The 21,731-nt window shown below is 39.9% G+C and overlaps 1 protein-coding gene across 1 annotated transcript; it reads right to left on the minus strand.

Annotated features, from left to right (window-relative positions):
• Window positions 1-3,033: 3,033 nt before the first annotated feature.
• LOC149458568 (interferon-induced very large GTPase 1-like) lies at window positions 3,034-21,485 on the minus strand. The gene is made up of 2 exons (XM_089682049.1): window positions 21,385-21,485; window positions 3,034-10,562 (listed from the first exon to the last, which is right to left on the minus strand). The coding sequence occupies exon 2, from the start codon at window positions 10,558-10,560 to the stop codon at window positions 3,355-3,357; it is 7,206 nt and encodes a 2,401-aa protein (XP_089538175.1). The 5' UTR covers window positions 10,561-10,562; window positions 21,385-21,485; the 3' UTR covers window positions 3,034-3,354.
• Between the last annotated feature and the right edge of the window lie 246 nt (window positions 21,486-21,731).

Below are 21,731 nucleotides of genomic sequence, written 5' to 3' on the forward strand. Positions count from 1 at the left end.
GTAGCCACTGTATTTTTTTTTATCATAATTGTTAATTATGGGTTAGATAATTATTAGGCATACGCTATAACATGCAAACTTATGAACCATTATCAATTGTTATCATTAAACTAGATTTTATATATTGTCACTGAAGTTTAATTATTATCATTGAATTGATATGGATTACCATATTTTATATCTTCTCTTTATTGTTCTTTACATGTTTGGCCCCATGAATACTCCTGTTCCTAAATTCACATTTTAGGAACTTTTGATGTTTTTTTGTCAAAGCCCCTGAACACAACTCAATAAAAGCTTATGGGAAAGATTTACTAAAACTGGTGCACTCAGAATCTGGTGCAGCTGTGCATGGTAGCCAATCAGCTTCTAACTTCAGTTTGTTCAATTAAGCTTTGGCAATAAAACCCTTACACCAGATTTTGCACTCTCCAGTTTTAGTAAATAACCCTCTGTGTGTCCAGGCCCATATACAGGCTTTTTTATAAAAACTGGAGTGTGTAAAATCCATTGTAACTTTGCATAGAAACCAAATAGCTTCTAGGTTTTATTGTCAAAGCTTAACATGTTACTAAACCCAGGACCCTGCATTCACTATATCTGATCTCCCACAGTACACACAACATGGAAGTGCAATTATTTTAGTAAATATAAATTGCTAAATACCTTTTCTCATCAACAGTTAGAGTAGTCTTGTGACTTCTATCAGTATCCAGCAGAGCACATGTTCAAGCTCACAAGAGTTTTCATTTTGCTGTAGGAGGATGCAGAACACCTGACCTCTATCTGTACAGTGCTGATTGGCCCTATGCTGATCACATACACTTTCCCAAGAAAAAAAAAACCTCTCTAGAAATACACACCAAACTGAGCATGTGCAGAGTGTCTCCACACAATATGAGATAGGAGATAAGAGGGGACACTGGAAGAAGGGGAGGATCAGAGAAGTCAGGATCAAACAGCATTTTCACACAATGCAAAGGATTGACTCCTTAGGTTCCACAGTGAGTATAACAAGCATTCATTACTGAATATACAGACTGATTGTTCTGTTGTGGGTTTAGCAACACTAACTGAACAACCTGAAGTTAGAAGCTGATTGGCTACCATGCATTCCTGATTCAGATTCTGAGTGCACCAGTTTTTGTAAATCTATCCCATAGGCTTTTACCAGAGTTTAGAAGCAGCAACGTTTAGAGGCAGTAAAACGCTCTTCTCCTGAACGCGATTCTTCTGCGTTCAGGAGTGTTTTGGCAGAAAAATACCAAAAGCGGCGAAAACACGTGTTAACACTATGCACATTTAACACTTGGGCACTTTTTCATTTCAATGACCAGAATAAATGATAATTCTGCCAATTAAATGAATAAACTCCCAAACGCTTGACGGGGGGAAATACAGGGAAATGTAAAAGGTGTCTAGGGCAGTTGATTTTAGCATTCAGTGTGCATGGACTTTTAGCCCTGAAGAGGGGGGAAGTCCCCCCCAAATGTGTTAGCTGTATCTGAAGCTCTTAATCAATAAATGTTTTAAATGACTTTCCAAGTGAACTAAACATTTGTATTCAGCACTTCCCAACCTCATACATACAGGAGTTTTATATTTGGCAGTCTTTTTGCTTTAGAGCTAACAGAGCAAACATATGAGTTTCTCACCTGCTGCTTATGTGTATCATTTATTTGTTTGTTTTGGATAGAATAGGGAGGGGTTAGATCTTCTGACAAGTTTTTATTTCAGTCTGTGTCCCCATTGGGGAGATTTACTGCTCTATTTGTACTGGTGGCCAGGGTCACCAACAATGAAAGTGGGATGGAAATCCAAAATGTGAGAGTTGTACCTAGAACAAGAGGTAAGGGGAAACCTTCCATTAATGACACATGTTCCAGGACATATGTTAAATAAAGAGACCCCCCCCCCCCACTCACTTTGGTGTAATCTAATTTCCTGTTGTGTCTGTAGGACAGGAAGTGAAAGCAACTCTGCCAAAGCAGGAAAAAAAACCAAATATATATATATATATATATATATATATATATCTATATATCTCCATCCATTTGTGTGATTATCTGTTTGCCTGGACATCAGCCTAAAATAGCTCAAATAAATTTAAATAGATGTAATCTGATATCCAAAAAAAAAAAAAAAGTTTTTTCCAGCTGCCCAAATGTAAAAACTAGGGAGAGCGAGAAAGAGAAAAATGTCCAGGGATAAATATTGACTACCTGAGACTGGAAAGGTAACCTGGAAGCATCTGCTCTTTGTACTTATTCTAGGACAGTGACGGAAAGTACTAAAAAGGAACCTGTATATTTGAGGCTGGCGTTGTTGACCTCTCCTCCTCACAGTACTAATTCACTGGCTGTCACTGTTATCCATTGGCCTTATTACTTTCTAAGAAACTAACAGAAATAATTGAGTACTGACGTGATACTTTTTTTATTTGCACTAACATACAATTTTGAGGACAAGCTTTCAGGGTATATCCCCTTCTTCAAGGTCCAGGCAGCACTAGCACTTGAAGAAGGGGACATACCCCGAAAGCTTGTCCTCAAAATTGTATGTTAGTGCAAATAAAAAAAGTATCACGTCAGTACTAATTGTTTCTGTCGCAAGTGCACTAATACGGCTACAATCACCTTAAGAAACTGACACAATGGGGTTTATTTACTAAAGCTGGAGAGTCCAAAATCAGACTCCCTTCTGCATAGAAACCAATCAGCTTCTAACCTCAGCTTGTTCAATGAAGCTTTGGCAATGAAACCTGGAAGCTGATTGGTTTCTATGCAGAAGGGAGTCTGATTTTGGACTCTCCAGCTTTAGTAAATAAACCCCAATGAGTTCCCGAAGTTAAGACTTCAGTCTGACTTTCCTTATCTGTTTTCTTGCTAAAGGTCAATGGGGTCAATTTACTAAATGAAAATAGGTTGTTCAGTTTGCAAGGCAACTAACATTTTCAGAAGGAGGTCAGCAATTTATAAAGAAGCGTTATAGTGGAATAAATGGCTTAAAAAAATAAAGACAGAAAAACAGACATATGCTTATTTGGTATATATTTTTGTACGTTTTTTTCATACAGCTAATTAAAAAAAAAAGTTGTTGGTGAGTGGAAGTGAGCTGGAAACATCTTCTGTAGGTGTCATTCTGCATGCTAATACATAAGCTACTTTTCACAAGTCTTCAGTCATCTTCAGACTAAAGGTCATGACCACATCCAACTTTCTGAATATGTACAATCAAATCTAAGAAATTATCCATCTAGGTTGCCTTTAATATTTCTAAGAGTTTAAACATGAAAGTATGTCTTTTGGTTGTCAGAAATGTCCAATCAATGTGTCAGGATCATTTTAATGAAATTTACATCTTTTTCTCAAGCTCATAAATTGCTTCCTGTTTTTTTATACAAGTCCACTGAGGTGGAATTGCCCCCAGGCCTGTGAATTTTAGGCTGTGATAGCTTTCAAAGTCACGATGGAAGAAACAAGTCACCCATTTCCAGTAAGATAATGATGAGCTGTCTGGAGTAATAGACCAGGTATTGTAAGGATGTCCACCATCTCTGTACGTTTTGTAGGGAATACGTCTGTCATCATCAAGCACATAACTTATATCACTGGACACAACAGTGGTGCAGATTTCAATAAAAAAGTTATTTGTGTCTTTATATTTCCAACCTATCAAAGCAGCAGGACGATGGTATTGAACACTGTGGTCTCCATCATGCCCGGAAACAGTATTTGTACATACAGCACCACAGAAAGGACACTTCGCCCAGCACCCAGAAAACTGCTCAGATAGATTTCCATATATCATTTTAACAAGATGGGTATGATCACATTTAGAAAATAAATCCTGGAGTTTTTTCAACACAGTTTTCAAAGCTTTTGTCATTGCCTCCTTTAAAAATTCTATATCATTTATATTCTGATATTTCACACTCTTGAGATCGTGACTCGACAGTTTCACATCACTTCCAAGCTCAGAGCAGAAAGTATCCAGCCATTCACCGATATCTCCCTTTGAATCCTTGATTATTGTTGTTGATTTGTTGATGGCATGTAATATATTGTTCTCAAATTCATCCAGTTTAGTGTTTAGAATTTCTGATATGTTCTTCTTGTCTTTACAATACTGTTCAACACACTTTTGAATAAAGTCATTAATTGCAGATTTTGGATCAAAGATATAATTTCTATAATGCTGAAAATGTTCCTTCTCTGCCAGTGATCTGAGTAGACAGAACTCTAGTTTTGATCTGTTTCCATTCAAGGCTTGATGGTTATTCTTTATCTCCCCAGCTAAGTGTATTGCAGATTTCTCATAGACACCTTCCCGAATGGCCTCTTCCAGTTTGGTACACAGGAAATCTGCCAATGTTGTGATTTGTTTTTTACCCTCACAGGAGAGTTTAAAACTTCGCCATAATTCATTTCTTCTGCTTCCAAGGTAGACAAGGGGGTCATTAGCTTTTCTAAAAGCTTCAGAAATCCTGTGAAATCTGTGGGCTGCTTTCTGACACAAGAACAGTGATGCGTACAATGTAAACTCCTTTCTGAATTTAAATGTGTCTAATGTGATGTTTATTTCATATATTATCATATTCAGAAGTTCATGGAAGTAAACATACTGATAATCTAGTTTTTCCTGCTGCTTTGAATCTATGTATTTATCCATTCTCTTGTTTAGAATCTGTATTGTATGTTTTATAGCTTTCTGATCATCATCTGAAAGCTTTTCCTTCAACACTAAATATTTTCGTTTGCTTGAAATATAATGACAGAATTCTTGTTGTAAATTAGTCCATCGATAAGAATCCTTAATTGTATCAGCTATATTGGGTTCATTTTTGAAGCGTTCGAGAAACACATTTTGTAAATCACTGTCGATTTGGGGCGGTTTAGGAGTATATGTTTCCTCTGTGACTTTAGTGATCAGAAAATTCCACATTTTGTTGAATTTTTCACTCAATTCCTCTTCAGTGACATTTTTTCCCTGCAAAGACAAAGCCAATTTCTTGCTTTCAGCTAACATTTCATCTTCATATTTCTCACTCAGTTGGTTTATAGTTTTACTGTTGTTCTTTGATCTAATGAGCTCTTTAGCTTTTTTATGTATCTCTTCTATCAGGTCATCTCTGACTGCAGCCACTCTGTTTTCAGCATTTACTCTCCATTGAATTAATACCTCTCTGTCCTTTTCACCATCAAAAAATGCCTTAAGCTCTCCTAGGACTGTGTTGTATATTTCTTCAAACTGCTTATTTAAATACATCTTATCAACCTGCATTATTTCATCCTTGTAAATCTGGTTGCTGAGTTGTCTTTGAAGGGTCAACATGTGTTCCCTTAATTTCCATGTCCACTGACTGTATTTTACTTCCACTTTGTTGTATGCAGCAATTTCAAGTGAATTTTTGAAGCTGAATACAAAATTCTCATTAAGTAATGCATTCCACAAATCATTTATTCGAGTTTTGAATGTAGAGATAGTTAAAATATTGTGTTGCCCTTCCTTTTTTCCTGACTCAAGTATGACCTGTCTTAGCATCTGAACGTTCTGGCTGTAACTTGGATTTGGGGGAGCCATGGGGGGGTCACCTTCCCAGAGGTGGGCAAAGTAATGAATATGTGTGTTTACATCAAATCTTATCACATCATTAAAACATGTCACATCACACTGCTCTTGCTGTGCAGCACACAATGTCATTTCATCCAGTTTTTCCTGGAGTCGTCTCCTTCCCTCCATGTTTTTCTCTTTGGCTGTTATTTCCCCAACATTTTGATGAACAAATACACAACTGGGTTGTAAATTGACTTTCTTCATCCTTAAAAATGCTTGAACAGCAATCTGTAGGATGTCTTGCATTTCAGAAGGATTTTCCCCATAGATGTTGATCAGTGTGAGGTTACCCAGGCCAATTACAAAGGTAGCCAGTTCATTGTCATGATTAAGTGTAGTTTTTTTTGAGAGCTCAACAGCTTTCAGTCCTTCAGTATCCACGACAAGCACATAGTCAAAGTTCATTTCCTGCCTGAGTTCTTTGTCAACTTCTAAAAGCTGCATAAATGCTCCTCTAGTACATCTGCCAGCGCTCACTGCAAACTGAAGACCAAACATAGCATTGAGTAAAGTGGATTTTCCAGTACTTTGTATACCTAATACAGAGAGGACATACAGCTTTTTGTCTCCTAATATTTTAATCAGTTCATCCAGTATGGCTGCAATCCATCTCAATGGTACGTGTGCAGCATCGCCATCCATCAGCTCAATTGGATACCCTGAGACCATGAGATTAGCAGCAACTTTTGCTAATGTGAAAAAACATTTATCCTTTCCTGGAAATGTTTCTAAAGCTTCATATATTTGTCCAATTTCTCTTAGAATGTGTTCAAGGCCAAAAGTTGAGACTTCAATTTCAACTGATAATTTCTCTAATCCTTTCTCCATTGTTTCTGTATTCTGTTTATTTGTATTTTTTAGTTCCTTTTCCTCCTTAATTTTTGACCATTTATTATGGTAGTCTTGGTAGAGCACTGAGAGAGTTTCTGATGACAGGTCATCTAAGTACTTGCTAAACCACCGGAGAAAGTAAATTTTTGAGTCTTGACTTTCTGAAAATAGCACCTGCAGGAAAGATCTCATGAAGTCATTAAGGGGAAATGCCCTTTGAAGTTGTGTATTCCTTATTGCCTGCTTTTCAGACTCAATGTTGCTCCGCTGTTGCTCAATACTCATGTTACTATTTTGCTGTAATCGAGTCACTTCCTTGTCTTTTTTGCACCATTTATTCCAGAGATCTCCTTGCAGAGGCAAAAATGCCCCCTTTACGGCTGATACATTTTTTTCTGTTAACAATGACAGTAAAACATCTGCTTGTTCCCTTGCCTGCTTGCACTGTTCTTTGTCTTCATCCACTACAAATCTATATTTCCTGGCTATACAGGCACATTTATTAAGAGAATGTTTTTCCTTTGAGATATCCAACAAAGATTGAATTGTTTTTGATATTTGTTTTAACAGTTCTGCTTCATTTCGGTTTTTTATACCTATTTGTACTTTAATTCCCTTAGCTGGAGGACACTTCTCTTTATCTGCACGCAGGACAATTAGTGATTTTGAGGATTTTAATAGCCACTGTAACAGTTCTTTGCCTTTTGTATCCAATTCAGTGAATAGAATGACAATGACTGAAGAAATTTCTTTTAGGAATTTAACTTGCTGGTCATGTTCTCTGGCATCACCATGTAGATTGGTGAATGCAATGCAGTCATCAAATGTGTCATCCTCTTTTCCCCTTGGACAATACCAGGCAATCTCTGTCACTCCATTCATCAGAAAAGCATTTTGTGTGCTCCCTCTGCAATGCCTATGATAGAAGATATTATGCCTCTGTTTACTAATCAACCAGTTCATTAGCTGTGATTTAGAGGTAGAAGATGGACCAATACGCATGAAGGATATGATGGGAACTTCTGCTTCCTTAATGAACTTGTCATAAGATGCTCCACTTTTATTTTTCCACTTCTTTTTAACTTCCTGAAAAGTCCAAAGTGGGAACTCTATATAACTTGTACTGGGAAGAGTTACCAAAAGTGGAAGTGCAAACTGACAAAATGAAAGTTTTGTGCAAAGATACTGTCTCATGAAATCATTAGCACAATGGAAAATTGACATTTGGACATCCATTGGGTGAATAGGTTGTTCACTGCTTGAATTTTGATGCTCAAAATCTTCATTTTCATCAACATCTAAAAATTGTTCTAAAATATCAGTTGTGTCCATGTTTTCTTCTTGAATGCTCCTAACATTTGCATGGACAGGTTCACTATTGCATTCACACTGTACATATCTTGCACGATAGTCCAACATGAGTAATTTCTGCAGGAAATGGAGGGGAAGTTGTGTTTCTTCGGAAATCTGTTCTTCAACCAAAGAAGGCTGACAAATCTTATGAAAATCAGCATTCTTCATTTTTTGTGGGTAATATTTCTCAAGGTCCAGTCTCTTCAGCAGTTGTAAAAAGTCTTTGTCCGTGCTGCTGTAATCAGTTGCTGTATCATTTTTAGTAGATGTTTGTTCTTCCTTGCATATATTATTCAGCTCAATGGCAATCTCATCTTTTTTCACTTCTATGTTTGTCAATTCCCCATAGCTAAATGCTCTGAGATCTTCTTCTATTTTATACCATTCATGTTCTGAGTATTTTTTTATTATTTTATCAACATCAAGAGAAATATGTCCTGCCATGTGTTTCTTCATAAAATGTAGACGTTCTTTTTTCTGTTCTAGAGACATTTCTTGGTATTCACCTACAGATGTCAGGCCTGTGTAAAGGACAAAAGCTTGGGCCCGATCATTGCACTGACTTCTGATGCTTGTGTGCTTGTTATAGGTTTCTTGTATCTGATTTTTTAGAAACTCTATGTCTTTGCATCCTAAAAGATTTTGAAAGTTATAGTTTTTAATACAGTACCCAGAGTTGTTGGCAATGTAGAGCATCAGTAATTCGGTGTCCATTTGATTATTGTTCCTGAGGGAACTTAGAAAGGAATACAATGAAAGACTAATATTTATTGTAGCTTTAATCTTTGCTTGATGTTGATCATCACTGGATGAGTTTATTCTGACTGTAACTTGCAGAACTTCATCCATGGAATTCTCTAAAATACCAAGAAGCTCTTCAAAATCAGACACAGTAATTCTGTCAAGTTCATCCTTGTCAGAGTCATATATCCATCTCATGATATGTGAAGTATTGGGAAAGTTTTCAACGGAATAAATGTGAGTCTCCACTAAAGATTTCATTAAAGCTTTTAAAAGATTTGTGTTTTCTGTAGAACTGTCTTTGTATTTGTCAACAATACTTAATAAAAATGCTTGCAGGTTTTTATCTGACAGACAAACAATTTTCCAAGCACTGTAACTTCCTGTTTTTTTACAGAGTTCCACTTTAAAATCATTTAACTCCTGTAAGTGTTTTTCTGCATTTTTCACATTCCAGAACTTCACACCCTGCAAGAATAAATTTGCTTTTTCTAAAGCATTTGGTAAATTTTCTCCAATCATCATTTCTGTGGCGAGACCAGTCTCAGACCTGTAATGGTCAATCAAACAAGAAGCGAGTTTTAAATTATCTTTAAGCTCTTCCTTGTGATTGTCCACAATTATCTTCCATACTGGTATCAGCTGAAATCCACGATCTATGACACTCCAGGTTTTGCTACTGGTAATTAAACCAGATTTCCACTGTGGGAGAGAATCAGCTTCTGATGGACCTCCAGTTTTAGTAATAAACAATTGAACATCTTTCTGAAGTTCGGATATTTTTGAAATGTACACAGATCCCTGTGTATTTGTTTTTGACAAGTCAATATCTCCTCCAAATCCAGCATAACTGACACCCACATACACATTCAGTGCTTCAGATGTCATCTTTTTTGCTTCTTCCATCTTGCTGCTGTCTACTCCATCCATGGACGCCTTCCACCAGAATATCCCACCAAAATGTATCGGCCCAAGATTAACATGTGAGCCAAACCTCTGGAAAAACTCTAAACATTTTATTGACAAAATTGGTGCATTTGAATCAATTCTTAATAAATTCTCTATCTCCTGTAATGCATTTAGAGCAGAGGGGGAAAGTCTCAGCTGATCCTTTCTGAAGTAACAGGATGCTAAAGGAATGTAATTATATCTGGTGGTGCAAACATAGCCATGTTGAACTGACTGGTTGCTTGTGTTCTCAGACTCTGCAGAATTGCTATAGCTAGAATTACTTTTTAGACCAAATCCCATGAAACCTGCAGTAATTGAGCTACTTAAACTTAACCCAAATTTCTCAACTGTTTTACGAAAATTTGATTCTGCTTTCTGAGAGGTAAATTCTTTTTGCTCAAAAACAGGACTTTGTTCTGGTCCAACAAGTTTGAAGCCTTCTGGGATACACAATAGTGGTTCACGTTTCTTAAACATATCTTCTGAGTTTTTGGTTTGGTAAATTCCCTCTAGTGCTAGGCCTCCAGATGAATGTTGGATGACCTGTTCATCAGTTAAGTTTTCTCTTTTTAAATATGATTCCTCCCTGAGGTTAATCTGCTGTTCAAAGTGATTTATAAGATCCAACATTGATTTCTCAGGGAGTGCTGTGTATTCGGAACTAACTTCCAGAATCTTCCAAATTTCTTTTTCGTGCTTTTTAACAATGTCATCGTTTCGACTTTTCCCTTCAGATGACAATTTTTTTAACTCTGCTATTTGATTATGTGCTTTTTTAGTTTCCTCTGTTATCAATTGGTTTCTCTTTTCTTGCAATTCAGCAATAATTACATTGCTGTCAGGTATATTAAACAATTTATGCAATGCCCTCTTTTCCCAGGGATAGCGAAACTTTTCCTCTATCACAGAGCAGTCTTCAGGTTGAATGTAGTTTATTGATTGAATATTTTGTATGCCTAAATATTCTTCTATGATGGAAAGCCAGTATTCAGGATCCAAACCCATCTCCTTCAGTCTATTGGTAAGATCAGTATTGGCAGAACAGTCACTGGATTCTTGGCCTGACATCTCTATAAATACAATAAAAAATATTTTAGGTAAACCAATTTCAGTTAAAATATGTGCACATTTCATATGTTAGGATTATTTGTCTATGAATTGTATTATATGCCTGTTTGAAAGGGTACATTCACCCTTTTTTTGCATTCTTTATTTAAATTTCCTTCCAGAATTTCAGTAATGAAGAAACATTCAAATATTACTAAATTCACCCTTTCATAAAAAATTAAAAAGGTGATCTAGTGCCAAACGTCCCCCTCCCTTCTGCTTCCCGGTCCATGCTGCACATCACTGATCTAATGCCACTCTCCTGTCACCTCCACAAGTTGCCATATCCACTGCACACTTCACTACACAGCCCCAGTGGCAGAAAGGGTTTTCAGAGTTACTTCACCTTGTCATTTTTCATGAAAAGGTGAAATTACCATTTATAGCAAAACTTGCAGTGCAGTGGCTGCTCCATATTCCCCAGGATCTATCATCCTCACCTAGGCACTATGGTGGAGGATGGGGTAAGGTAAGTATACATCTTTTTTTTTTACAGGTACATTTTGGAACTACTAACATTAGATGATTTTTAAAGAAGGAGGAGGAACTGATCATATCAAGGGATCTTCTGTTTTTGTCTTAAAGGTCCACATGACATTACACCTTCTTTTTTTTTGTACTAACAAACATGGTATACTTACCTGCTCTGTGCAATAGTTATTCACAGAGCAGCCCGAATCCTCCTGTCAGGAATGGACTGGCCAGCAATGGTGGGACTCACCTGCCTTTTGATCTGCAGTACCAGGGCTGGCCAGCGGGTGCTCCCAGCAATCAGAGACTCAACTTTGCAGCCAGCTAACACCTGGAACTGATTATGCTGGGGTATTTAAGGGATGGCCAGACCCACAGACTCTGCCTTGGTGTTGTGTTTGTCCTGGGCCCTGTATCTGTCCTGCATCCTGTTTCTGTTCCTTTGCTGACCCTGCCTGATCTGAACCGCTGCTGACTTCTCCTGCTCTGATCCCGGCTCGCTCCTGACCATCCCTCTGCCTGACCCTCTGTACCACGCTGCTTGCTACCTGTTCTGATCCCTGGCTTGAGACCCTGACCATCCCTCTGCCTGACCCTCTGTACTACGCTGCTTGCTACCTGCTGAACCTGGCCTGTGACCCCGACCAATCTCCGCTTGCTCCCCCTGTACCTACCTGCCCTATTGATATTGACCCGGCCTGCCTGACGACGCTTGCTTGTATGTACTGTTATCTGTGGGTGGTTGGTTTGGTTTGTTTGCACTGTATTATGTTTAGTATTGCACTGCGTTTATGTTTGTATTGTTAGTGTTAATAAATTATATTGTTTATAACATATCTGAAGTCTGCGTTTCCCTGCATCAGTCACATACCTCTGGTCATACCTGGGAGCCCTGACACCTCCTCTTCTGTGGTCCCCCACTGGTGCTCCAGGCTCCTCCTCTTCACTTTTCATGGGGGCACCCCTGTGAGCTTGCTCCTGAGCAGGCGTGTCTGCATTCATTGACACAGATTGGGGGGTTTGTGCCTCCCCCTCCCCACTGGCTTGACACATAATTTGATTGACAGCAGCGGGACCCAATAACTCCTGCTGCTATCAATCTGCCCAGGGAGGAAGGAGACAGTAGCGAGAGCAGATCAATGGAGCAGATCAGGCTCAAGTAAGTATAAGGGGGGGGGAGGTGCTGGATGGGATTCGGCAGCACAGAACGTTTTTCACCTTAATACATAGAATACAATAAGGTGAAAAACCTTAAGGCTTTAGAACCACTTTAAAGCACTTCAATGGTCAATTGTATTGTATTTCAATTATTTCTAGCCTACTTCTATTACTGAATGATGTTTAAAGTGTTTCTAAAGCCACAAGGCAAAAAAATCTGTGTGCAGCTCTCACTCCAGCCCCCCCCTAATATTGACCTGAACCCAATTTCAGTTCAACGACGTGCACAAGAGCAATGGCTCCCCCGGTTCTCTCCCTCCTCTTTAGCTTAGACGCAGAAGTGAAAGCCAGTGACTATGGACACACAGAGTGAGCTCGGGAGTGAGCACACATGAAAGCCCCCATGCTATGGGGGTACTTAGCAGAGGGGAGGTGTCAGGAGCAATGGCGGAGACTTAAGAAAAGGAGAATCGGGGTTGCTCTGTGCTAAACTATTGCACTGAAGAGATAAGTATATGTTGTTTTTTTTTGTTTTTATGTCTACCTTTAAATTTGTAAACATATTTTGTGAAGATCCCCACACATTTACTTCCTGTGCAATAAATATTCACTATATACTATTTCATGTTGTCAGCTCTGCGTTTTTTTCTGGCCGTCTCTTTCCACATCTTCCTGGATTGCCTGCATGCTTTGCAGCTTCTCCTCTGCTGTTTACTTTCAATTTCTAAGAACTACATACAGTCAGGTCCATAAATATTGGGACATCAACACAATTCTAACATTTTTGGCTCTATACACCACCACAATGGATTTGAAATGAAACGAAGAAGATGTGCTTTAACTGCAGACTGTCAGCTTTAATTTGAGGGTATTTACATCCAAATCAGGTGAACAGTGTAGGAATTACAACAGTTTGCATATGTGCCTCCCACTTGTTAAGGGACCAAAAGTAATGGGACAGAATAATAATCATAAATCAAACTTTCACTTTTTAATACTTGGTTGCAAATCCTTTGCAGTCAATTACAGCCTGAAGTCTGGAACGCATAGACATCACCAGACACTGGGTTTCGTCCCTGGTGATGCTCTGCCAGGCCTCTACTGCAACTGTCTTCAGTTCCTGCTTGTTCTTGGGGCATTTTCCCTTCAGTTTTGTCTTCAGCAAGTGAAATGCATCCTCAATCGGATTCAGGTCAGGTGATTGACTTGGCCATTGCATAACATTCCACTTCTTTCCCTTAAAAAACTCTTTGGTTGCTTTTGCAGTCTGCTTTGGGTCATTGTCCATCTGCACTGTGAAGGGGCGTCCAATGAGTTCTGAAGCATTTGGCTGAATATGAGCAGATAATATTGCCCGAAACACTTCAGAATTCATCCAGCAGCTTTTGTCAGCAGTCACATCATCAATAAATACAAGAGAACCAGTTCCATTGGCAGCCATACATGCCCACGCCATGACACTACCACCACCATGCTTCACTGATGAGGTGGTATGCTTAGGATCATGAGCAGTTCCTTTCCTTCTCCATACTCTTCTCTTCCCATCACTCTGGTACAAGTTGATCTTGGTCTTATCTGTCCATAGGATGTTGTTCCAGAACTGTGAAGGATTTTTAGATGTTGTTTGGCAAACTCTAATCTGGCCTTCCTGTTTTTGAGGCTCACCAATGGTTTACATCTTGTGGTGAACCCTCTGTATTCACTCTGGTGAAGTCTTCTCTTGATTGTTGACTTTGACACACATACACCTACCTCCTGGAGAGTGTTCTTGATCTGGCCAACTGTTGTGAAGGGTGTTTTCTTCACCAGGGAAAGAATTCTTCGGTCATCCATCACAGTTGTTTTCCGTGGTCTTCCGGGTCTTTTGGTGTTGCTGAGCTCACCGGTGCGTTCCTTCTTTTTAAGAATGTTCCAAACAGTTGTTTTGGCCACGCCTAATGTTTTTGCTATCTCTCTGATGGGTTTGTTTTGTTTTTACAGCCTAATGATGGCTTGCTTCACTGATAGTGACAGCTCTTTGGATCTCATCTTGAGAGTTGACAGCAACAGATTCCAAATGCAAATAGCACACTTGAAATGAACTCTGGACCTTTTATCTGCTCATTGTAATTGGGATAATGAGGGAATAACACACACCTGGCCATGGAACAGCTGAGAAGCCAATTGTCCCATTACTTTTGGTCCCTTATCAAGTGGGAGGCACATATGCAAACTGTTGTAATTCCTACACCGTTCACCTGATTTGGATGTAAATACCCTCAAATTAAGGCGGACAGTCTGCAGTTAAAGCACATCTTGTTCGTTTCATTTCAAATCCATTGTGGTGGTGTATAGAGACAAAAATGTTAGAATTGTGTCGATGTCCCAATATTTATGGACCTGACTGTATCCCACGGTACCTTGCTGCTTGCAAACAGTGATTCCTGTATTGACTCCGCCTCCTGAATCTCCTCCTCTCAGTTCCTCTGTAGATCAGAAGGCAGGCTCTGTGAAATGTGTGACACAGCAGTGCTTACTGAGAGGACATAGTGACTACAGGTCACAGAATTCAAGGAACGAAATGTGTGGGATCTTCACAAAGTAAGTTTCTGAATGTGAAAAATATAATTTTACATTTTGACCATAGATACTCATTACAGCAGAACTCAGGCTAATGTGCAGAGTACAGAAAAGTTTAAACTAAAACATTTGAAAAACATGATGAAGCAATAGAATCATCCTGGCCCCTTCTATCCACTAGTGACAGTTATGAAACACTGCAGATGAAATCACAGTTCTAGTGTCACCTGTTCTGTTGGGTGAAACCTCCCTTCTCTGCCAGAGTCCTACTGTGAATGCACCTGACCTGCCCTTCTTTGATTAAATTGTCCAGTTAGATGTGAAACATGCCCCCACCTCAAGTTGTTATAATTCTCCTAAGCTCCAACCACTTATGCGGCACAGATCCTTTTGTTCATGTGCCCACTCTTGTTCCATCTCCCCCATCCCCATCCTTCTGTGACTGATGACCACTTGCAAATTGCTTCCTTTAGATTATTGAGCATCTACCATACTGATGACCTACTTCAAACAATAGTTTTCAAGGAACTTTCCCAACCAATACATGTATAGCTACACATAGAGACTCCCCCAATACCTGGCTCCTGTTTGACTCTTCTGCGCATCTTCTTGTATTGCCATTCTAATGTAACGTCAATCACTGCATCTCTGATGAGGTGAGTACTGCAGTCTTCCCCCAACAGAGGAATCATTCACGTACAAGTCTCTTCTCAGCAGAGGAGTCACTAATTGCCACTCTCTGTGTTACTAAACCCGGGACCTATATCTGGTCTCCCACAGTACATGGAAATCAATTATTTTAGCAAATATAAACTGCTAAATGCTTTTTCTCATCAGCAGTATAGAGCAGTCTTGTGACTTCTACCAGTGTCCAGCTGAGCACTGGTTAAAGATTGTAGGCGGGCGTGGCTTGGCCAGCCATGTGAGCAGACACACTGTTCCACAGCTCCGACAGAATCCTGTATTTTCTTCTGCATAGCGACTTGAATATCCACAGTACCATTAAGTATTATTGCCACAGCTGCGTGGCAACTCACCCTGTCTCTCTCTCCGTTGCTCTGGGGTCTGGGACTATGACTAGGAGGAAGGTGTCTCTACCCAGTATGGTGGGACCCCACTCCCACAGTGTGCTACGAGGGACCGAGATGCAGATGCGAGGCTGGGGAAATATGCACATACGCCATACAGGGTTCAATCACCTTCGGATCCTCCGTCCTCCTCCCCTTCACAGCATTCTGATGCAGATCACCTAACTAAAGGGCCTCCGACGCCCTCTTCCCCTGGGACTGCGGTGAGTACATTGGGGCCCTCACCCTTACCCACAGGGAATTCAGAAGAGGACCACCCAGAACCCACACTAAAAGAAATCCTTACAGCGGTCCACACTTATGGCTCCTCACTTAATCAATTGACACTAGAATTTAAGGGCAGGAAGGAGGATATCCTACATATTAGACATGATATGCAGAAGATAAGGGAAAGAGCCACTGTACTGGAGTGTAGAATTAGCACAGTAGAGGATGAATTGATCCCCCTGGAGCAAACAGTGCGCACCATTAGTGCTAAAACATCCGAGTATGCATCCAGAGTCGAGGATATGGAAAATAGACTCAGACGCAATAATCTGAGCATTGTGGGTATGCCTGAAAAAGCTGAGGTTAAGATCCCTGTCGACTTTACTGAAGATTGGCTGTCTACTACGTTTGGCAAAGATAATCTGACTCCATTTTTTTCTATTGAAAGAGCACATAGAGTGCCTCCCAGGGCTCCGCCACCAGGGGGCCCTGATAGGCCTTTTCTGTTGAAACTCCTTCAGAATAAAGATAGAGATGTTATCCTACGCCTGGCTAGGCAGAAAACAACAATGGAAATCCAGGGCTCCATAATGTCTATTTTCTCTGATTTCTCAGTTGAGGTCCAGAGAAAGCGGGCCAAATTTCTGGATGTTAAAAGACGTCTGTTCCATTTCTGTGGCATACTCCATGTTATATCCTGCAAAATTGCATGTTGTGGCTAATGGCCCAGTTCAATTGTTTGATTCCTCAGCAATGGCATCTCAATGGTTGGACCGTAATCAGCGCAACTTTCGACCAGAACCCGCCTGATCGGTCTATTAAAGGGTACCAGAAAATCTGTTTGAATAAGCTTTTCTGCATCACTTTTATTGGAGCTAATGAAGAATGTCCTGACGGATCTGAGTTGTCCTCATGATTGCTTACATGGTTGATTATATGATACTGTTGGCGAAAGCCCTTGTTTATACCCTCATTTTGACCTTGCGGGGCATTTTTGAGCCCAATTACAAATTTTCAGATTGGGCCTTAGCTTTTTTGTATTGTTTAAGGTTTTTGTTTGTTCCACCCTATTTATCGGTTGCCTTAGCTTGTCCACCGTGCTCTACACCCTATGCCTGCCACTATTTCAAGTTCTAATTGGACTGCCGTATGATCTCCCTAGTGCCTGGTTGCTGGTTCCTGGGTCCCCCTTCCATATGCCCTCTCCCTCCTATCAGGGAATGGTTCTTGATCCGGAACTTGGACTCAATGTTGATCTATACCAATGACTATCCATTCAGACACAGTTCTCTCTTGGAATGTGAGGGCATTACATGATCCGAAGAAAAGAACAGCCATTTTCACTATGGTTAGCCTTCATAAACCTGCTATACTATGCCTACAGGAGACACATCTGACTGAAGACTCTACACATCTAACATCCCGTCCAGTTTCATTCTATGCATACACAATACTCCCGAGGAGTGAGCATATTGATTTCCCGTAATACTCCTTTAAAGATGAACTTCACAAAAATTTACTCTAAAGGCAGCTTCATTTTTCTGCTGTGTAACTGGGACTCATATGTCTGTATTTTAGCTAACATCTATATTCCGCCTCCCTTCCATCCTGAGATTCTACAGTGTTTATTTCGATTTATAGCATGCTATCCTCAAATACCAGTCATAGTGGTTGGCGATTTTTCACTTGATTTATACAAACAATATTGTCCGCAGGGCCCCAGAGCCTTGACTCCTTTTGCCTGACATGAGGTCGAGGTGAGCCTAATGGATCTCTGGCGGACAAGACACCCACTTGCAGCCCAATTTTCGTGTCACTCTCTGACTCACACATCTCTTTCACGTATAGATCTTATCTTTGGCACGGAGATGACATTTACTCTGAACCCTCAAGTTGAATATTTAGCTAGAGGTCTGTCTGACCACTCGTCGGTTAAATTGTCCTTGTCGTTACATAATTCTCGTTACCCAATATTGTGGAAACTTAATCCCTTCTTTTTCCCAACACTGACAATATACAATCGCATTTTCAAAACTTTTTGATTGATAATAGGCACTCAACCTCACCTATGATTTTGTGGGACGTTCTGAAAGCTTATTTTAGAGGCTTTTGTATTCAGGAGATCTCCATGATTAAAAATTATACGAGACGATGGGTAAAAGATGCCAGTACAGCAGTAGATAAAGCAGAGCAGGAATATCTATCTAACCCTACCCCAGCGACAACCGTCAACCTATGTTTCAGCACTGAAACTGTCTCCAACACAGATGGCTACAGACACTCATACCATTCTACAGGGCTTTAACTCATTTTACTCTTCGTTATACTCCTCTAAAGCATCCTACCCCATGGATAGGCTCACTGACCTTGCTTGGGTGAGTCTTCCGCAGCTCTCGACAGCAGATAGCAAGAACCTAAATGCTCCGATATCTCTGGAGGAATTGCAATTGGCAGTAAATTCGTTCCCTAATTCCATGTCTCCAGATAGTGACGGCCTGCCCATAGAAGTTTATAAGATGTTCGGGGAAATACTGCTCCCAGAACTCTTGCAGACAATTAGGACCGCTGTGGCACAGGACACTCTCCATGAATGAGGCGATCATCGTAGTTCTATTAAAGCTGAGGAAGTATCCTACTCAGGCCGAATCATACCACCCTATTTCCCTGTTGCCTACTGACTTGAAGATTATTACAAAGGTGCTCGCTACACGGCTTTCTAAAGTAATTGCTAAACTCATACACCCGGATCAGTCGGGATTGATCCCTAATAGATAGACATCAATTAATCTCAGCAGGGTATACCTTAATTTGCAGCTACCGAAGGAAAATATCGGTAATAGAGCCATTCTCTCACTTGATGTCGCTAAGGCTTTTGATAGTGTTGAATGGCATTATTTATGGCAGGTTCTTGATAAATTTAATTTGGGGAATGAGTTTATCTCTTGGCTTCAACTGCTTTATAGGGCTCCCACTGCTAGATTATGAGTGAATAATGCTTCATCCTCCTCCTTTACACTATACAGAGGTACAAGACAGGGATGCCCATTATCGCCCTTGCTCTTTGCATTGGCGATAGAGCCATTGGCAGCGGCTATTAGGTAGGTCCAGACTATAGAGGGGTTTAAACAAGGTGAGGTTGAAGAAAAAATAGCTTTATACGCAGATGATGCTCTACTAATCTTGGGCAATACGTCCCACTCCCTTACGAGATTGATGTCCCTTTGGATCTTTTTCTGGTTTCAAGATTAATTGGGATAAATCTACCCTGTTACCCTTAGACCCGATTCCTGCCCCTTTACCACAGGTTGGGTCCCAAATCCAGGTGACGGACTCCTTCCGTTATTTGGGAATTCATATCCATCCTACCCTGTCTAAATATGTACAGCTTAATCTCTGCCCTCTCCTTCTTAAGTTCAGACAGAAAATGGTTAGTTGGAACAAACTACCGCTTTCGGTAGTTGGTAGGTGTAACCTCATAATCTGGGCCTCTCAGTTATTATACGTTTTGCATAATGCACCAAACTGGATCCCTATGTATGTTTTCAAACAGTTTGATACCGTGTTCCGATCTTTGATTTGGAAAAAACGCTCTCCTCGTATAAAACTGGAAACATTACAGAAATCTAGAGAAGCTGGGGAATTGGAGGTACTTAATCTATTTTACTATTATATAGCTGCACAACTTCAACATCTCACTGCTTGGCAGGATGGTAAACATGCAGACACTGTTAAGCCGCTCTTAATGGTTTTTTTGTCCAATGATAATCTGGTGGAATGTTTGGAGGCGGCTATACGTTTGGAATAGGAGGGACTCTCCCCTTTGCCCTAGATGTGAAATTCATAATGGCACGCTTATCCATATGCTATGGAAATTTATTGCTCGGAAACTTATAGATCTGAAATGGTTATCACCCTCACCTCCTTCCCATATTCAATGGATTAAAGTGGTCAATGATACTCTGATTAGAGAAAAATTTGTTTATCAGCATAGAGGATGTGCACAGAAATTTACTAAAGTCTGGGATGCCTGGTTGGGGACTCCGGGATTAGCACCAGCACAATTAGTTAAGGACAGGCTTTTAAGCTGTGGAACCCCATTGGGTCTACTGTACTGTGAGATAACTATCCTTCCATCAACCCTTTAATAGGAATTGGGATATAGATGTATCCATACGGTAAAACTCTACTATTGGCAAAAAGCTAGCTTAGACTCTATAATTACTATATTGCACATGGACGAGCTGAGGAGGTTTGACTCTCGGAGTTCAGTTCGAAGAAGGCTGGTTTTTGGTTCCTGTTTTTGTTGTTGTCAAATTGTTAAAATCCATTTTGATTTTGTAACTCATGTTATTTTAATTTCCTTCTGGTTTTTCCCAGCCTATTTTGAAATCTGTTTTTTTTTTTTATTTCTCTTTTTCAAAAAAAGGATCTGCAAAATGTTGTGGCCTGGAATCGATGGTTATCTTTGGTATACATGACTTTGTACCCCTTTTATATTATAACGATGTAACTTGTTGATACTATGACTACACTCCGTTGGAGATTGTGGTTGTCTGATTATATTTGTACATGGACCCATACTTCAATTACTAAAAAAAAGATCTGATTTAAAAAAAAAAAAAGATTGTAATAGGAGTTTTCATTCTTCTCTGGCTGTCCTATGAGACTGCATAACCCCTGACTCTCTGTCTGGACAGCACTGATTGGCACTGTGCTGATAACACGCACCCTCCCAAAGATAAGAAAAAAAACTCTCCAGTTATACACACTAAACTGAGCATGTGCAGAGTGACTCCTAGGGCTCTGTACTATCAACAGATGAATTTGGGACAGTAGAAGGGGAAGATCAGAGAGGACAGGATCAAACATCCTTTTTACACAATGCAGAGGATTAACCCCTGAGGTTCCACAGTGAGTATAACAAGCATGCTTTACTGCATATACAGACTGAATGTACTGTTGTGGGTTTAGTAAGACTTTAACAAGGCAGACTCTCTCTATAGGTTTTGCTCCACCAATGAAGTCTCTCACATGGCTGTACAGGGCAGGTTTTTCTTAACATGGCAATCTTTCCCTATGAACTAACAAACAGGCACGATTACCCCTTGATTAGCACCTGTCACTGCACCATTCCCCTATAGGCACCCAAACACTAAGTACAGGAATCTCTGATTAAAGCCCAACTCCACTTTATTTTTTGTTGTACTAGAACTGCGTTTTCAGCTATGGATTCACAACACATTTCCATTTTCCTATAGTCAGTTTATACCACACCTTGTGCATTTCTGTTGACCAAGCTTACCTGCTGCCAGTGAAGTGTAAGAACCCAAGATGAACGTTTCTCTCTTGATATTAAATCAGGGACAGTCTCTATACACAGGACATTGATCTTCCCATCAAACCAGTGCTGGAAAAGGTAAAATTAATTATTGAAGTTTAGGGAGTGATATGGCACAAAGAGATAACTAGGGGTCTTAGCCCATAACTGCATATTTGAATTCTGGAAGAGTCTGGGGTGTATAGTTCATAGCTTGCGAGGAGAAGAGATAAGAGAACCTTTATGCAACACCTCCAGGAGACTGAAGAGATCTCTATAATAGCACATAAAGCACAGCAGAGTGTGCAATCTAAGTGTATCATCCATCAAAA

This window comes from Staurois parvus, unplaced genomic scaffold, assembly GCF_062004578.1.
Source record: "Staurois parvus isolate SC_StPar_1 unplaced genomic scaffold, SC_StPar_1.0 ptg000283l, whole genome shotgun sequence".
Classification (NCBI taxonomy): domain Eukaryota; kingdom Metazoa; phylum Chordata; class Amphibia; order Anura; family Ranidae; genus Staurois; species Staurois parvus.